The sequence below is a fragment of the Geospiza fortis genome, unplaced genomic scaffold (genome assembly GCF_000277835.1).
Source record: "Geospiza fortis unplaced genomic scaffold, GeoFor_1.0 scaffold182, whole genome shotgun sequence".
Taxonomy (NCBI): Eukaryota; Metazoa; Chordata; class Aves; order Passeriformes; family Thraupidae; genus Geospiza; species Geospiza fortis.
The window spans coordinates 2904211-2923631 of NW_005054367.1; the positions used below are offsets into that span (position 1 = coordinate 2904211).

General features: G+C 39.5%; 1 protein-coding gene across 1 annotated transcript in view; it reads right to left on the reverse strand.

The window, feature by feature from the left end:
• XYLB (xylulokinase) overlaps positions 1-19421 on the reverse strand; it is an 82252-nt gene that overhangs the window by 62330 nt on the left and 501 nt on the right. Inside the window, exons 2-10 of the mRNA XM_005424341.2 lie at positions 17492-17574; positions 16603-16672; positions 14742-14822; positions 13389-13475; positions 12134-12262; positions 10828-10893; positions 7869-7941; positions 2446-2564; positions 855-936 (exon numbers count right to left, since the gene is read on the reverse strand). Of these exons, the coding sequence (XP_005424398.1) occupies positions 855-936; positions 2446-2564; positions 7869-7941; positions 10828-10893; positions 12134-12262; positions 13389-13475; positions 14742-14822; positions 16603-16672; positions 17492-17574 (790 nt within the window). The remainder of the gene's footprint in view (positions 1-854; positions 937-2445; positions 2565-7868; positions 7942-10827; positions 10894-12133; positions 12263-13388; positions 13476-14741; positions 14823-16602; positions 16673-17491; positions 17575-19421) is intronic.

Below are 19421 nucleotides of genomic sequence, written 5' to 3' on the forward strand. Positions count from 1 at the left end.
TTTGTGTGAGGGTGTGATTTTTATTTTAATAAAATCAAAATGCTCAAGACAAGACTACAGAACACCATGATTTTTCTGGTGGTCTATGTATTCAGGTTTACGTACAGTGGGCCCTTGATTAACAACACACTTGAAAGGAGGAACATTGCCACTCCAATCAGATTAATCACATATTTATTGGACTAAGTTGAATTTGGGTGTCTAGAAGAAAAAATTGGACTTCAGGGAAATGCAGAGTTTACTCAACTCCCAGAATAAGAATGTAAAATATATCATAATGAATTTCTATCACAATTCAAACCTGCATAAGCTACTGTAATATGGGAAGTATTTTATTTTCACAGTCTGGAGAAACAGAAACATTTGCTTTACACTGAAACAGGCTCCAGGATTCAAAAAACTGACCCTGAATTAACACCTTCCCTTGTACTGAGATCTATCAATCTGACAAAAGGACAGCTCTAATTCTTAGAGAAAGCCAACAAAGTCCATCTCCACCTTTTTGCTTGAAAACATACAAGATACATTTTAAAATTCATATTCTCCAAGCTAAAATGTTAGTAGTTCATAGTAGGGATGGTTTCTCATAACAAAAAGTGAAGTTATCAAGAGGCAAATGAATTCACCTCTGATTACTTGGCAAAAGAGAATTAATGTGTCATACACAGCCTATCTGAGATATCTCTATCTCAAAAGAATCAGTGATGGAAGGGTGTTAAAAAAAGGAATTAATGCTGATAAAAACAATATTCTTTCATTTTATAGGCAGCATCTGAGAACCAGTAGGATGGATTCAGAATTTCAGTACATACATAATCATATCCACTGAAATCTTGCACAGTTAATCATCTCACCTGGATTGTCTCCTGTAAACGCTACTATTTTACAGTCTGGGCTAAACCCATAACGTTGACTATAATATGGAGAAATGGGCCCCTAAGGAAAGAAAGAAAGAGGAAAAAAAGCTCAAAAAAATGGAATGCAATCTTACAATATATGACAATGTATTGTAACACAGAACTGAAAAACCCTAGAGCAGCTACAAGAATAATTTCTGAACATTTAAGGTATAAATGAATATTTTAAAATTTTGTAATGCACTTTTTTCATTGTAGTTGTTGAGAACCTCACAGGAATACCCTCAGATTAGATTTGAAAGTAGGCTAGTAAATAGGAACACTTTAGCTTTGGGTCTTTCTTCAGTTATTCACATCAAGTACCATAAACACATCTATCTGTTTTGCACACATACATGAATATTAATAGCTAGAAATTAGAAATTCAATGCAAACATAAGAGGAAACACAACATTAATATACATCACAGCATCAAATGCTGGAATATGACCCCTATTATTTTAGAGGTCAAGAACTGTATTCTTTTAAGCCACATTTGATAGCCATTGAGAAAAAAACAGAAGAAAACTATTCATAAAAAACACAAGGACATCTATAAGGATTTTTTTAATATGTTCCTCTCCATTACAGATCAGCAGGGAGCTCAGAGGGCTCAGGTGATGGGTATCCCCACTGTCTCACATGTGCACAGCTAAAGAATAGCTGCTTTTGTGCTGGGTAGTAAGACTAAACTCATTTACTCAGGAGATGTGAGGCTTGATTTGATTTCACCATTATGCTACATGAACTCAGGAGCTTTAAATATCCCAAATTATTCACAAAGATTACCTCATTAACTCTACAAACAGCTTAAAACAAGATCTCTGTTGAGAAATGCAAATGTTGGGTTCTGTTTCTGCAGCAATAAAAACCCATGCATGTGACAGTGGTCACAGGGGTTTTTGAATGAGGGAAGAGGTGAGAATGTTGACTTCATATTTCAGAAGGCTTGATTTATTATTTTATTATATATATTACATTAAAACTATACTAAAAGAATAGAAGGAAAAGTTTTCATCAGAAGGCTAGGCTAAGAATAGAAAAGAATGAATAACAAAGGTTTGTGGCTCAGAGAGAGCCAGCGGTGCCGTGATTGGTTATTAATTCTAAATATCTCCATGAGACTAATCACAAATTCACCCGCTGCATTCCACAGCAGCAGATAATCATTGTTTACATTTTGTTTCTGAGGCTTCTCAGCTTCCCAGAAAGAAAAATTTCAAAGAAAGATTTTTAATAAAAAGATGTCTGCAACACATGCACAGCTCTGCAGTGACCAGGTGCTCTGGGGCATGGGAGAGGACTCCAAAAATTCTTATCGCTGGAGCATCTACCAAAAAGTCTCTCACAAAGCCAGGACATGCAAGAATCCAAAGAGACCAAAGCTATGATGGGTGCAAGTTTTCAAAGACTTGGTTAACACCTTCACAACACAGCTGGAAATACTAAAGCAGCAGCATTGCACACAGAAATGCACTCCAAGTGCCATTAGCAGAACTCCCAGCAAAGCTCCTCTTGTTGCTGACAATTGTTCTGGCCAGGGACATACCAGGACTGAGTGGGATGGGACAGGGCATCCCAGTCTCTCCTCTAATCCAGGGGCACAAGCATCAAGGCAGGGCTTTGACCATGCCTTTTCCCAAATCTGCAGCAAGTTCATACCAGAACCTACAAGACAGATCAAAAAAGAAAGTGCATAGGATCAAACAAAAGACCAGAAAATTCCAACCACAGAAAATTCACAGATGTATGTTTTCCATTTAAAGAGAATGATTTCAGCTCTTCTAAGAATAAAGGATACTGATAATTTAGCCTTTGGAGAGCTTTCACCTGCAAAAGTAGCAGAAAATGCTTCTCTGGTGTACAAAGCACTAGGCAATTCAGTCATTCACAAATTATGAGTAAAGACAAGGATATCAATGCCTCCCCATCAACTCCTCCCCAAATCTTCCACCTTAGACAAGGACTTCATCCAAGTAACTAAAAGTGATGGAGCAATGTCCCTTGAAGATGTGTTGTGCTCAGAAGACCTAAAAATGAAGAAGTTACCCCTCAGTGGGATGGCTTTACATTATTCCTGCCTTTGAGCAGAGTATCCTATAAGCATCTAAATCCACACTGACTAATCTTCCTCCATATCAACATTTCCCTTTTCAATTTCTCAAATAAAGCCTCTAATTTTGAGGATAATTTGGTACCCAGTTTTGAATACCAAAGCCATGATTTTCAGGCATGCTGAGCAGTCCAACTGAAACCTGCAACACCTGCAAGTGTGCAAACCTCTGAAGGCCAGATTCTGTGAAATGATTTACAGGATGCAAAAAAACCTAAATAACTGACTTGGTCACCTGTTTCCTTACCAGAACTATCATTGGATCTGGGAAAGGCCTCTGCAGTTTTGCTTTGCTTTCTCATTGCTCTTTTCTCACTGTTTTATTGCTGGTTTAAAAGTCAATTGAAGTTGGTTAGTGGCCAAATCTATATAACATACTGAGCATTCCACACCCCTGGCTTATGATTCTAAGATGCCTTTAATTGAACACTTCATTAGACATGAATATCTGTATTTCTGGTTAGTGCTGCTCAGGGATAGAGTAGTCTTATTCTAGATTAATACCAATTTTATTCCAAGGACTGCTTAGCGCTCAATTTATTTATCTCAGAAACGCAGCCCCATCCTCAGTTGAGCACAGTGGAAAACCTGGCATGTCCTTCTGTTCAATACATTTTTAAGCTTCCCAAATCACAAAGATGGTGAAGCTGATGCCACATGCAGTGCCTGTGGAACAAGACTTTGCTTGCAGTGCTGGGATGCAGAGGAAGAAAAGGATTCAAGCCCCATCTCAGGCAGCACATCACAAAGCTCCAGCAGCGCTTCTGCTCTGAGAAAGAGCCTTCAATACACTCCACACACACTCTGCAAGCACAAGTTAGCCCACCCTATCAACTCCCAGCTGACTTTTTCATACAGACTTAAAAATGGGTTTAATAGCATTTATAAACTTTATATTTATCAGTACAATCCTAAGCACCCCCAGTGTTGTCTGGACCTAGTGCTCCACACGGTGTTTTAAACAGAAAGTGCTGCACACTTGAGCTGAAACCTTGGAATAACCCAAGCCAACCAGCAGGATATTTGGATTATACTTAATAACATAAAAACAGAATTAATTTTATCCAAATCAATCAATCAATTCAATTTATAATTTTAAATATTTGGCATTTGTTGAAATAGCAGGAATTTGACAGAGCACAAAGTGCAACAACCCTCCCACAGGCAAAGGATCCTTGTCTGCCATCAAAATCACTACTACACACCCAGAAAAGGAAATATGGCAAGATTTACTCCAGCATATCTGATGTCTCTATGAGAGATCACTCTCAAATCCATCCATTCCCTCCTTCCCAGGGTAAACTGTGTCCTGACAAGGCAAACTGAGCCCAGAGTCACCACCTGCACCTTTCAGAGGTAGAGGGTGTGAGCAGCCACGTGTTCCATGCTCCCAGGCATAACAGGACTTTCTACAAGGAAATACACAAATTTATAAATTTTCCTGGAAGAGTCCATGATTTAAAAGGCCAAGAACCTCTTCCCTAAACTAAAGCAGTGAGGAACAGAATCTTTAAATAAATAGGATTTCTCTACAGAAAGATTAGCTGTTGTTTTCTGCAGGTTTTTGTTTGGTTTTTTTCATCCTTCTTTGTCCACATACCACAAACCTAGAGAAATATTTCACCAGAATCCTCCAATACAATTTTACAAGACATTAGGGCAGCCTTCAATTTTTCCTGCATAAAACAGAAAAGCCTCTAATCTTTATAACTGAATGTTTACATTATACAGAAACAACAATTCAGTTTATTGACTAGTAGCTGCAGTGGCACAAAGAGTTTCATATGCCCTGAGAAAAGAGAGGTGAGCAATTTGCCCCAACCTCAGAAACTCATTTAAAAAGTGTGAAACAACTGTTTTAGAAGAACTATTAATCTGTTGGGCTGGATTCAAACTGTCCAGCTGTGGGCATGGGGGTCTCTGTGGAAAATAAAAAGAGCTGAATGCTCCTCTGATTATACAAGGAGTGATCCACACTGAGTTCCTAACTCTAGCACCTCTGCTCATGTTAAACATCACAAAGTTTAACATACAAAATCAGTAATAGTCTGAGGAGTAAGGGTAGAACACCAGCAAAAATCAAAGGCAGCCCAGGCTTATCATCCCATCAGCAGTGAAGGTCAACAGCCAAGGCCATGGCACAGTAAGAACTGAGGAGAGGGTCAAAACATGGATTAATAAATTTCCATATTTCACTGCAAACATCACTGGCTTTTAGCACAGAATGACCAGGAGCACAAGCAGGACTTGCTAATATTTACTACAAATACAGAAGTGCTTGAACACTTGGGGGAAAAGGGAGAACACAAACACTTCCATTACAATGACCCAGCCATGCAGACTAACTGGTTTTATTCATCCACAAAGTAAAGATCAATATTTGCATACATTTATAAGCAGTTAATGTTTCTGCATTACAGCCCTCTAGATTGCCTTTTCAGAGAGCTAAAGCCATGAGAAGTGTAACTGCTGACACCACACAAGCTACAGGAGGAGTAAATTCAGCCCACCACACCCCTTTGGAAAAGCTTCAGTCCAACACATCCTTTTTTGGTAGAACAACAAAAAACAAATATGCTAAGCTACAATTTGCCTAAAGCTCTTGGAAAAGCATTTCAAAAGAAAAAGTTTCTCTAGGTCAAGAGCTGAATTTCTGTTCCTTAAGGTGTCTTCTAAAAGAAACAATGGCCCAAGCGTTCGACTTCTTAGGTCCCGGATGTAGCTTACTTTTAACATCTGCACAATAGAAATCAAAATCATTCCACTACAAGGTAATTTCACTTTTTAAAATCAATCACTCAGGGTGCTCAGCCATTCACAAGTGATTTGAACCTTAAAAGATTGGACCTTTAAGAAGAAAAAGAAAAAACTCTGAAACTGAATAGCACATTTCCCACAATAACCTGCCAATGTGGAGATAAGTTATTGTGTGGAGCTAAACAATTTGACAGGATCTTTTAAAGATGATATGACCTGAAGTTAAACCTACAGAAATGAAGAATAGGTCTATTATCTGAATATTATTTTGAGAGATGCATTTTAAACTACAATACACAGGTGCTAAGTAAAAGATCAAGTGAATTGCAAGAAATTGTAAGTGACAAGAAAACAACTTTTTCAGTTGCATCCAAATCACTACTGCATCCACTATACTTATATTTTATTACTGGAATTAGAATTCTCTCTCATTATATTAACAGAAGAAAGGAATGAATGAGGCAAAATATTGCTTACAATGCCAAAAAATCTTTTGTCTTGTAAAGAGAACTGTAACATCCTGCTTGGTTCTCTTATCTCTTTTCTCACAAAGATTTAATAACCTTACATGCTCTGAATAGCACATAACATTTATTCAGGTTCTGTAAATACCCACAGGTGTAACAGAACACACTCTTCTGGAGCTGTTTGAAAAAATGTGACTCATTTTCTAAGGAAATTTTCTAATTAAGGAAATTTAAATTTTCTTTACTTTAAAATATTTTGTTTTCCAACAATTTTTCATGTTCTGAAACTGGAGAAGCATGGCTTTCCTCCACTTGCTTCCAAGCAGAAAAGGAAAAGTAACATTACCAAAAAATTTAAAAAAACAAACCCAAACCAGAGATATTTCAAATGTTTATAATTTTAAACATTCAAATCAAAATTAACACTTCACTCTCATTGAAAAATAAAAAACCAGCATGTTTCTTTATCAGAAAAAGCAACTAAAGATCTCACTATCTCCCTTTGAAATACCTAAGTGGCTGAGCAGCCCAAGTGCTCAATATTTGGACTTGCTGAGGAGCAAAGTGAAAATCTCCAAGGAGTTGTTGCCAATAATACACAAAAAATAAAATAAAATTCAGCTGTGCAATACTTGGCTAAAAGGACAGGACCAGAAAACAGACATCATAATCTCACAAGTGGTATGAAATAAGCATGGATTGCCTTGCCATTTCTGAGGTCTCAAGTACAACTGGAACCTCTGGTAGCAAGTAAGTTGTCCATTAGCTAAAATTGAGGCATCTTGTCTTTTCCTGTAACATTTGATGGAATAACAAAGGAGAAAAAAATGAATGGGTCTTAACACATGGGTGTCAACCATGACTCTAGAATACAAAAATTCTGTAGAGGGCCTTGTTATCTAACCTTTCAGCTCTGAAATATATCTTCTTTTAGTTTCAGAGCAGAAATCAGAAATGTTTTTTAGAAATAACAGCAGAACTCCCAGGAAAATGCTTTCCTTTGTAATTGCCATTTAAAAGCAGGATAACTGAGATAACACAGAACAGAAAAGAGACAGACTTGTCACTTTTTTGTCTTTGTTATGATGAATGGAGAGATATGGAAGTTTTTTTTTAACTGGTTTAGTACATTTTGCTTCATTTATGCTTTTTTTTCCTGGTTCATTTTGAAAATATACTTCTCTGGTAGATCCATACTCCAGTTAGGTGGGGAAGAAATCATCACAATATACAACACATTCACATCCTGTGCACCTCTGAGCTAAACCAGCAAAACCAAAGAACAAATAGCAGAACTCTAAAGTTCAGTTTAAGATTCCACAACTTTCTGATGCTTCTAGGAGATCTTTCACCACTCCTTTATACATCACAAAATAATGAAACAAGCTATAATTCCATTTATGGATATTTTCTGTGGATCCATTTGATAGAAATGGGAATCAGTATGATGGGGAGAGATGAGCATAGCAAACAACAAACTGAAAGGAGTAACTGAGCTTAAAATCTAATATACTTGTCATTAAAATTTAAAGATTGAAAATAAATACCAGACACCTTGTCCCCCATCTATGGAATGTGGGGATGGGAAAGAAAATATCCTTTAGTAAATTTACTGTGAAAAAAGCCCACACTTACCATCACTGTAATCAATGGGTGCATAAGCTCCTAGGAAAAGGGAAGCTGCAAAGCTGCTGACCAAAGAGATTCTCTGCAAAAAAAAAAACCCCAACACAGTGAAAAATAGTGAGTCACATCACTATTCACTTCAAAGAAAGTGGAAAACAAATAAAATAATTGGAAGCAGCAAATGTTAATAAATGCTTAAGGTTAGGCCCAGAAAGCACACAAAAATACACCTACAAGGATTATTCAGTTCTGACCATCACAGTAAAACAGCACATCTCAATCTAAAAGTAACCCCATGATAAAAGCTGTTAATAGCTCTGCCTTCTGAAACATGCAAAACACACCTAGTATGTTATCATACTGTGTTAGCATGAATCCACCACTTCAGTCTATCACAGAAAGAATTTTTTAAAAAAATAAAGAAACCTCATTTTCAAAGAAAAGCACTTTCTAAGAAAAAAAAAAACAACACAACACACACCAAAAAAAACCAAACACCACAAAACCACCTGTGTGTTGATGACAGGGGAAATGCTCAGAACCCTGCTCTGCCCCACCCACAGCACAGGTCTGGAACCTTTCAGAAGCTCTGTAAACACCTTTAGCACCTCTTTGTGACCCCTTGCCTTCCTCCCAGCTGAGCCCCCGGACCTCCCTGGAGTTACTCTATAACAAACAGCTTTGAACTGAGCCCCTGCCTGCAGCTCTGCCTCAGGGCATGCTGCAGCTGCATGACATCCAGCTGCAGGGCTGGCCAAAAAATGCCCCCTAGGACACAGGACACTGATCCACCATGAACCTTCCTCCTCTTCCCATCTGCTGTGTGAGCTACCAGGTTAACCAGCTACCACCAGGCTTTCTGCATGATCAAGTACTGCCTGATCCCGAGAAGCTGGCACAAAAGCAGACAAATCCCTCATTCTGTGCTGTGACTCACTCAGAAGAAATATGGTTTTTACCCAATAACTAAATAGAATCAAACTTCCACAGGTGGAGCAAGCCAGAAGTGACAGGTTTTTATTAATGAACACAAAATCACTGCTTCACAGCATTCAAGGGCAGCCTGTAGCCAGAGATCTAAGAGGTGGTTGTAATGGCCAGGAAATTTAATGATGCACTTGCTCTTTGTGCATCTCTCCCCAAGAATACATCACATTGTGCTCAGGTAACAAAGGCCTACCTTCTGTGGTGCCCCAGCGGGCACTAGCTGCCTGAAATGGAAGGAAAAAAAGGATGAAGTTAAACTGTGAATCAGCCAGCCAGTTTAGCAAGCTGACCTACAGAAGCAAAAACATCCACCTTCCACATGTCATTGAGACTGCCAAGCTGTTAAGGGCTCCTTGATGGTCCCCAAGAGCAGCTCTGGCAGAGAGATGTTTTGTGCTTGAATGCATTTTGCATAAGTTTTATTGCTAGAAGTTGCCATCAGTTCAAACAGCCCTCAAAGTCTGAAATTGGTTTAACCAGTTCTCAGTCCCACTTCCCCCCAGTAACATATCTTTCTCTAAATTTAGTCTTGAGCTTATGACCAGACCATATCAGTGTTCTGTTTAAACTTATACCTTACTAGTTACAATGAGAATGCAAAAGAAAAGGGGAAAAAAATTAAAAATCAAGCATTCTCCAACAAAATGCAGAATCAACGTGCAATTCACTTTCTCATGAAATGAACTGCTTCATACAGGGGTGAGATTTATAAAAACTAAGCCCACACAAAAAAAAATGCTATCAAGAACTGAAGTAATGGAAAACCAGGTCTTCTTTACTCCCCTTTAAAAAAACAGGGTCTATGTTTCTCCTTTTCCAGTCAATGGGAACTTCACCAGACTGCCACAACTTCTCAAATACAATGGATAAGGGCTTAGCCTCTTCACCCACCAGTTCCCTCCCAGGACATACAGAAGTATTTCATCAGGTGTAGCTTCCTGTTTCTTAAATGGTCTTGAACTCAATCTTCTCCTAAACTGGGTGGTTCTTCCTCATCCCAGTCCCTGTCTCTGCCTGCTGTGACTCAGGTGGCGTGGCTGGAATTCTTACCAGTGAAGGTCAAGGCAAAAAAGTCCTTGAGTACCTGGCCCTCTTCACAGCCTAGGTAACCAGGTCTCCCATTTCCTTTGGAGAGGGCCTACATTTCTCAAAAATCTTCTTTTTAACACAGACATACCTATAAATGCTTTTCTCATTGCCCTTGATGTCCCTGGCCAGATTTAATTTTGTCAGAGCTTTAGCTTCCCTGACCTAACCCCTAACTGCTCAAAGAGCCTCTCTGTACTCCTACCAGTCTACTGCTTTTATTTCCACCTTCTGTAGGCTTCTTTTTTGTGTTTGAGTTTGTCCAGCAGCAATTTCCTCATCCACACAGGCCTCCTGATGGTTTTGCCTGACTTAATCTTAGTTGGGATGCATCACTTCAGAGTTTGGAGGAGGTGATCCTCGAATATGAACCAGCTTAGGAGAGCCTGTATCCTTCCATTCCAACACTCCAGAAGGCATCCCTATGATGCCAAAAGGACCATGACCCTCTAGCTCCTGTTTATTCCCCACGCCATGTGTGTTTTCCCGGACATTTAATCTGTTCCACCCATGAAGGTGCCTTTGCTGGCTGCTGCTGTCCTTCAGGTTCTCTCCTGCTGATTTGCCATGCTCCTCCAGGCTCTGGGTATCTCATTCTGGCACCAAACTGATAGGAGTGGGATGGTCTGAGGTTCTCCTCCCCCAACAACTTCAGTTTACAGCTCCATTCTCCAGCTTGAGAAGTATAACACTCAAAATAGAACTGATGTCGGATTTTTATCTACCTAACCACTAATAATTTAACAGAATTTTTAACATTCTATTTTCATCTTAAATTCAAACACAAGAATCAGAATAATCTTTAGCAAAAAGGTCTGTAAAAACATCTGCACAAAATAAATTTTAAGAGACTTTCAACCATGTTTTCCAATAAGGGAATTGAAGTTAAGCCAACCTCAGTTTGCTTGTAGACCTCAGGATTCTGGCTGTAAATCTTTGCTATCTGGTTTCCTGTAAAACGCTGAGAAAGAAATGCAAATTATTAGAAACACAAACCCTAAATGGAGTCAATAATCATTAACTCTCTGTAATGAGTTCAGAACATTGCACTTTGGATATTTAATTTGCCTGATGCATGATGAAAGTCAGTGCACAGCAGGCAATCTGCACTAAACAGGGTATAACACATAGTCTCATTATGAGAATTTTGTTCACCTTTTGAAAAAAAGGCATGTGGAAAAGCATTACTATCCATAATTTACATTTCAGAAATGACAGTTCAATGGAATGAATCACACTTATTCTGTGCACAGGAACCAGCACAATTCAAATGCTGCCTTCAAATCCTTGAAAAGGTTTAAGCTACACAATCTATATACCTGCCTGTGAGGCAGGTGAATTGAAATTAAAGCAGGAAGTTTCATACTCAAAGCAGAAACTCCAGCACAGGCTAAAAACATAAGAATATTTATTTTTCATCCATGTATTGTGTCAGATAATCAAAAAACCTTTTAACACTAAAACCTTAACATTTAACAAGTGAAAAAAAATGTTAGTAGTATGCAAAGTCTGATTTCAACATCAGCCATGATGATGATTCAGAAACAGAAACATCAGTTTGGGAGGTTAAAGCCTTCTTCTGATTAATCAAGAGTATATGTAGCCAGGGGCTGAGGTGCCTGCAGGGCAGCCCTGATCCCACTCCAGAACTCATTGTCACAGTTACAAGGAGGGAAGACTCAGGGAGAGGAGACAAGTGACAGTGAATCTCTGACAGCGTCCCAAGCCTCTGAAACACTTCTCTTAGGTCAACAGCTGCTTGTCAGCCTCCGAGGAATATTAAAAGGCCAATCTTTTAATTGCAGAAGTAACCTAGAGCATGATTCACAAATAGGTGGATGGATTTACCCTAAACAAACACGTAACACAAACTGGGTTTCCATTCCAATAGAAATGTGGCCACACAAGATGCTCCCAGGGGACAACCAGGCCCTGAGACTTCAAGCATGGCCACCCAACACTGCATTTGGGAACCACTGGCCAAATGCAGCAAAAAAATCCAGTGTTTGGTTCACTTCACTGTGAAATTTCTGCATCTCCCTTTGTGAGACTAATGCAAAGCACAGTATGGTTGAGGTTTCTCCAAAAGCTCTGTCTTTCCTGGATAATGGCTGATAGTTACCTGCTGCAGCTCCCTGGGGTGACAGAATTGTTTCCAGCACAGGATTCTGCTGGGAACTTCCTCCTCATCCATTCCTTACCTCATAGGCCCTGGAGCCAGTGACACTGGCCAGGTGCTGGGCTCCCCCCAGGGCTTTCTCCAGGGCTCTGCACTGGGAGGCTGTGCTGGAATCCATCCAGATGGGACTGTCACTGACTGAAAAACAGCCCTGTAATCAAGAACACCCTTTATTAGCAAGTCTGATCTCTGAGAAGTCCCTGCTAGAGTAATGAAATACAGCAGCCATACATATCAGCTCACAGCTCAGCTCTCTGACACGCCTCCTGCCCTTCTCTCAGCAATTACAGAAAGCAGATATTGGGTACAATGTTGGCCAGGGATGAAAAGTTCAACCCAAACTTGGCATCAGAGGAAAGCAACATTCTTTTCCTGCTGTCACTTCACAGACCCTGCAGCACACCCTCTGGTAGCCAAAACCCCAGCCCCTTTTAGAACCCCTCCACAAACCATCAGATTATCTTCCCACAGCTCTGCTAACACATTTCTCCTTAATGCATGGCACAACCACCTGGAAATACAACTGAGGCTTAATACACAATTTATTCCAGCATTCTAATGCCATTTCTATGAGCTTTACACAGATGAGACAGTAACAAAACTAATGATTTAGCACATTTAACACAAAAGTCTCCCTTTCAGCATACATCTGCCCTTTCTGACACTGAAGTAAGGGAAGAAGGGTCTTCCAGAGGAAAGCTGAGTTCTCCCAATTTTTCTTTTTAAATAAAAGCTTGTCAAGTCTGTGTTCAAAGCTCACCAATCACACACATAAAATGTTGAGGTCAACAAGGAACTTGGTTAGGATTTTAAGTCTACACAACATTACACTTCTATCCCTTCAGAGGCAAGTGTAAACTGGTCTTTTCAAATAGGCATATTTTCTTATGAAATCACTTGCACATCCTGCAACGAAACTCGGGTACACCGGTCCTTTTCACCAAAATTTTTTGTTAATATAAATAATCTTAAAAATGTAAAATATTTACAGATTTGTTTAAAAAAATAGTACAATTTCTAGAAGAACAAAGAGGCTGTTACTCTGACACAGAAAGATTCTGGGACACCCACTGGCACCTGTAAGCTTTTAAAGCAGAATATACAGCCATTCAGGAGAAAATGAAATGTCAAAAGTCCTGCAACTGAAGGAATAACTACTACATTTCATTTGTGCTGCAGGGGCTTGCAGCCCAGCCAAAAAGGAGGAAGAAAAGCAACTTGTAAGGATCAGAAAAAGGACAGTGTAGCCCTCCCTTCACAGCTTTTGTGCACCTTACCTTTACTGATTGGTGTAAAGGCAGTTCAGATGATGCATTCTTTAAAATCTGGATGCTTCCTTTTTTCCAGTACACACTCCCATGTTGCTGTAGAAAACACAGAAACAGGAGTTGGAAATGCCCTCCCAAGCTTCAAAGTTTATATCCTGGTCTTACATTCTAAGGAACAAAAGAGCTCTCTCCAAACCAGGACCCAAAAATGGCCCATTTCAAATCAAGAGTCTCAAAAATCTCTTATTTAAGATTGAGCAAATCAGAACATTATTTTGAATTGCAGAATTATCTAGTGGGGACAATTATTGCATTGCTAATGGCTTTAGATACTTATTTGAGGTCTCTTTGAGCTGTAGCCAGGGTTCCACAGCCAAGATTTAGTTCTGTGCTATTTCAGCAGAGCACCCTGATCCATCAGTTACAAGCCTGTGCCCCTTGCTGGACGGGGCAAAATAAAAGGAATATGGGCAGTCTGGAAATGCACTCCACTCCCTTTATTCACTTGAGTAAGGTGGGGGTACTTGGCAGTCCCCAACTTGTGCTCCACTGAAGAATTCATAACAGAGCCTTGATACCAGCTCTGATTTTCAGACACTTTGCTCAGACTTTCAACTGCAATCAATGAAACATGGAGATAAAAGCAAGGGTTTTGATTAATTAGTCCCAGATACATCAAGATGAATAACCTAAACGTCACATGACAGATTTAGCTATTGCTTTGGTGCTGTCCTCACCCTGAATATCATCTGTGAAAGTTATAAAAGCCCCTGTTGATTCACTGGAGTACTAGGAGGAGACTGGCTAACCGACCAAATGTCAGGGTGGGTTCTATAAATTTAAAAAAAAAAAGGCATTTTGCTCTACAAGGCTAAATCATGGACTCATTTTTGTCATTTCTGCATCATTTGGGTTTCGTTGTTTCTGTGCTGATCCCTGTCCAAGCCAACAAAAAACTGCTCAGTGAGATGTTACTGTGCTTTTAGCAAACTGTGCTCCTTGCTGGCTTTCCTACCCCATTTTCCACAAGCACCTGGATCTGCTGAAATTCAAAATTAACAGATAATTAAAACAACATGAAGCCAAGTAGCTCTGCACTAAGCTGATCTAAACAATTACACTGCAAACTTCATCCTCCACTCCCACCATCTTTCAGTGATTGCTCTGTGTGCTTCAGGTGTCCAGCTCCCCCAGGGAATGTCTGTGTGTGGATGCTTATGTAGAAGTTTAGATATTATTTTTTACAGGTTTAGATATTATTTTATGCCATTACAGTCTTCTGCCATACAATTGTTTAAATTTATCACTCCACCTTACACTCAAAGAAATGCAGTAAAACTGAACTTTTTTGTATAAACTAACCTGGCCAGCACCAGACATTGCTCTGACTTGAGAGAAGTCAAAGCCTGAAGACTTCATCTTTTCCAAGATCATATCCAGTGCCTACAACAACAAACAGAATCAAGAATGACAGTAACGAGCTATCAAATTATGCATACTCACAATCCGGAATTAAACAGTAAATTCATGTCATCACTGATAAGAGTTCATTGGCAGATAATGAAAAATTAGTTAATGACTATGGACTTTTCAAAAATCTGCATAAATTAATTTATTGAGAGTCCATAAAAGAAAAGTTGAGTCACACAGGGGAAAAATAAGATCCTTAAAGAAACTAAATCACAAAGATTCACTCTTTGAATCCTAAATAAGAGCAAAAAATTAAAGAACTTCAGTTCATTAAAAAGCGCTTTAAGAGTGCTAGACACAAAGCAAGATTATCCTCTCTGTTCTTACTTTTGAAAAATCTATGAAATCTTAATAGGGTACACCCTGCACCCCATCCTACAAGACATTAGGTAACCTCAATACCAATGCCACCAGTGTCAACAAATTCACAGAGTCTTGAACGGAAAGATATTTCAAGTGATTTCAGCACTTCAAGCACCTAGGTAAATTTTGTTCTTGACACATTTTCCTGAAGTTTAAAGCAAAAAAAAATTAATCTATCTTTAAATAGTTTAATTTAGATCAGCATTTCCCAGACTCTCTTGACAAATGGACCACTGCAAGACTTTCAAAGAAACATCACATATACCTATACCACCATATTATTAATTTAATAATCAAAACAGTGCCTCTTCATTATGGTTCAAAAAACCAACATCAAGCAAATATAGGAAACCCTTGTCAGCTACTGTGGATCACCAACTGGGGGTTCTGTGACCTTTCTATTATTTTAACTACTCAAACCTCCCTAGTAAGAAGAATTTACAGAGTACCATGTAAGTGTCACAGCATATGCCACAGTTGAGATGGCCAGGACACACAGAGCATCACCACACAATTCCAGAAGGCTTTAAGCATTTGTCCATACACAGCAACACCTTACCACATCAGAAGGCTTCAGGCATCTGCCCATACAGAGCAACACACTCCCACTTCAGAAGGCTGCAGGCATCTGCCCTTCTTGTTCTTTAGCCCAGCCTTTTATACCCTCATGTTAATGCATTGCACCAGTGTGCCCTCTGCTCCCTTTGGTGATTAATACACCTGGGCTCTCCATGGCTCATTGCTGTCAATGCTGCTTTTCAGAGCTGTAGCCCATTGGGGATGAGGCTCAGCCCCATCCCCAATTACCCCAAACTGTGTGCCTACATGTAAGTACTGCAGAATCTGCACAGAAGTAAGAAAGGCCTTATTTTAAAATAGAAAAAAAATGCTGTACTTCAAAATAAACATCAGTCAAAGTAACTGGGAGCCAGTAAATAAATGGCCCTTTCACCACTTACCAGCTGCAACATCAATTGACAAGCAGAACTTATCTTCAATTAAATAGTTTAAGTAATATGGGTTCTACACAAAAAAAAACAGTTTTAAGCAAGGCAAAGTGACAGCTGCCCCATTTGTGTATGAAGGGGGGAAAAAAGTCTTTTTTTCAAATGAAGTAAAGTCAGGAAGGAATTTCTCACACTGTAGAATGCTGTAATAGTAGAAAGTGAACAAACAAACAAAAAAACCCATCAAAATGTTAGCAATTTCTACTATGTTTGTTGAGAGCATCACTATTTGCATACCAAAGACACAGAACAACACTTCAAAGAAACAGAATGTGAGCAAAAGGACTATTTTTATTTGATGATGGGTTCCACTATTGCTCACAATAAACTTTCATTTCTGTAACAGCAAGGAAAAAGTTGATCCATATAAAGTTTGTTCATACCTTGACCCACATTAGCACTGGTGAAGTGACTGTCAGTCTGTCACTGTGAATGTAGACTCCACCTTGAGTCCTACAGAAAAACAGGATTTTCTTTTGGTAAATTCAGCAATTTTTTTCCCTGCCAAGTAGAGTTCTTCAAGTTTATAATGACCAAAGAGAATTTGCAATGCTTTTATGTTAAGAGCAAGGATCAGTGTTTGAAACATGGAAAAGTAAAAGCCAGCTCCTAGGAGGCGACATGTTTGACACAATTGCAAAATAAGTGATTTTAAAGGAAAGGCCCTGATCCTAAAGATCTGTGATAGAATTCATTCCTGATATTGCTCATTGGCTGCATGTGATTCATAATTATTCCTGTCACAATTATTGACTTGAATCTCAAAGATGAAGTTCAATTCTGCTGTTAAACTATCAAGTAAATAAATGTGTTTTATTGGAACTTGTGACTGGAGGATGACATTTTTCAATTCTATTCTATCATTTAAGTAAGCAAATACTGCCATCCCACATTTTAACAACTGAATTTATCTCCAAATGCCTTTTAGATGTTCCCCTCATGCAATTTACATGCTGTTCTGAGAGCATCCCACCCAGTCATGTCCACAAGTCTGAAGTTCCAAAAGAAAAAGAATGGTTTATTTATATGTAATATTTTGGAGTGTATTTTCTAATTTATCTCTTGTTTGGGAGCTCTTGTTACATTTACATTTATTCAATGAAGGAAGAGCATATACTATCCTTGCAGAATGGGAAACATGAGCATTGCATGATTTTTTCTATGCCTCCATAAATATCAGTGAGACCAAATAGGGCAACAGTCCCCTCACCCCAATCTCCAAAGCTTTAAATTACATTATCCAAATAAAATATAAAATATAAAAAGCCTTACTTAAATTCTGGAAGGTCCTTATCAAAATGAACATTATCCTCATAAATGACCCTCAGCTGTTCATCAATAGCAATGACTTTCAACTAGAAGATATAAAACAGGAAGTTAACAAAATCTAGCAAATTTGAATAGCACTGATGACTCATTTATTTATAATTTAATTCCCACAGACAAAATGAAAAAAAAAAAATCACCCCAATCCATACAACTCACTGAAAGTAGGGCATAATTTTACATTAAACAAGTTATTATGCGAATTTCCAGAATGTTACCTATTCAGCAGCATGCGGGTTTGTTTGTTTGTATTTTCTTTCTCCTGTAATGCACAAGATCAGGCTACAGGCATGGTTAAAGAATGGCAAACATGTTACCAGGCTCATGGCTTGCATCACAGTAGCCAGCTTTTCCAATTCCTCCCAAGAATACAGTATCTTAAAGATGTCGTACGCCTTCTTTTTCTTTGTCACCTTCTTTTTTTTGCCTTATCTCACCAAGGAACCTCGCAGACCCTTTAGGGTACCTTGAACACCTTTCCTGCTCCCCAGGTGGTGAGCAAATCAAACTCTGCCCATTTGGAAAAGCTCAGAGGGCATTATACAAGTGTGTTTTGAGCTACTGCAACAGAAAGCAATATCCCCAACTCCATAAAGTTGAGCCTTCTTGTAAGCACAAATTAGAAGGGTACCACAACCTCTCCTCATCTATCTTCACTTAAGTTCACCTAGTTCTGAAGAAAGACAGTAAGAGCTGAGAAGAAAGGCAAGAAGGAGCTCACATAATCCAACCAGGGGGAGAGTGCAAACTGCTGCTAAAGAAACTGATTAAAAAAGAACCTACAATTCTGTCATCTCAAGGAGCTGCATTCAAATAACAAGGCCATCCCCATTTTTACCACAGTAGTGTAGAGCCATTATCTGTGCCCTGGCACAACTCATTACCAACCTGCACTAGCTTAAAAATGGCTCTGACCCACTGCAGCTTAATTGGCTCTCTGCTTGCAGCATGTCCCCATAAAAACACTTGATCAACTTAACCTGGATGTGTCTTTTCAAGCTCCTAAACTTCAGCACAACCATAATGGTGATTTATGCTCGAACACCTATTTTTAACATGTTCAGGTCTCTGCACAACTTGGGCAGAGTTTCCATTTGCAGTGCAGCAATACCCGGCTGTGCCTACAAATCAGAATTTCAAGCAGAAACCTGAGCATCCAGGTTCAGTGTCTTGATTCACACAAAGACACTGGGAAGCCAGGTTTGGGTGCAAATCCCAGCTCCTACAGCAGCAGGCAGAGGGGTCTATATGCAGCCTGCGTATAAAGAAGGACCACAGCACTCCTCCAGGATTTAACCCATCCCTAGCAGGATGGGGAAGCAGGACACATTTGGATATACAACCCACTGCTTCAGATGGGGCAAATGGAAAGGGATGAAGGTGAAGGGGATATGAGAACATCCAGATACATGCACTGTGTGCGTGCCATGGACATATTAAAACACACAAATCACTCGGAATTATTACAGCCATGAGCTAAACCACAGGAAGTTCCACTTCAAAAAGGAGGAAGAACTTTGTTACATTGACTCTGGCAGAGCGCTGGAACAGGATGCTCAGGAAGGACGCGGAGTCTCCCTCTCTGGAGACATTCCAAACCCACCTGGACATATTCCTGTGTCCAGGCGACCCTGCCTTGGCAGGAGGTTTGAACAGGATGATCTCCAGAGGTCCCTTTCACAGAATCGGTCAGGTTGGAGGGATCACAGTGGATCATCCGGTCCAACCTCCCTGCTTTAGGTGGATTCTGAGTAAACATCTATTGACTATCTCCAGTGACGGCGACTCCACAACCTCTCTGGGCAATCCAGCCCTAAGGATTGTGTAATTCCGTGAATAATTTGGCACCGGCCGCGTGGGGCTGCAGCGGCTGCGA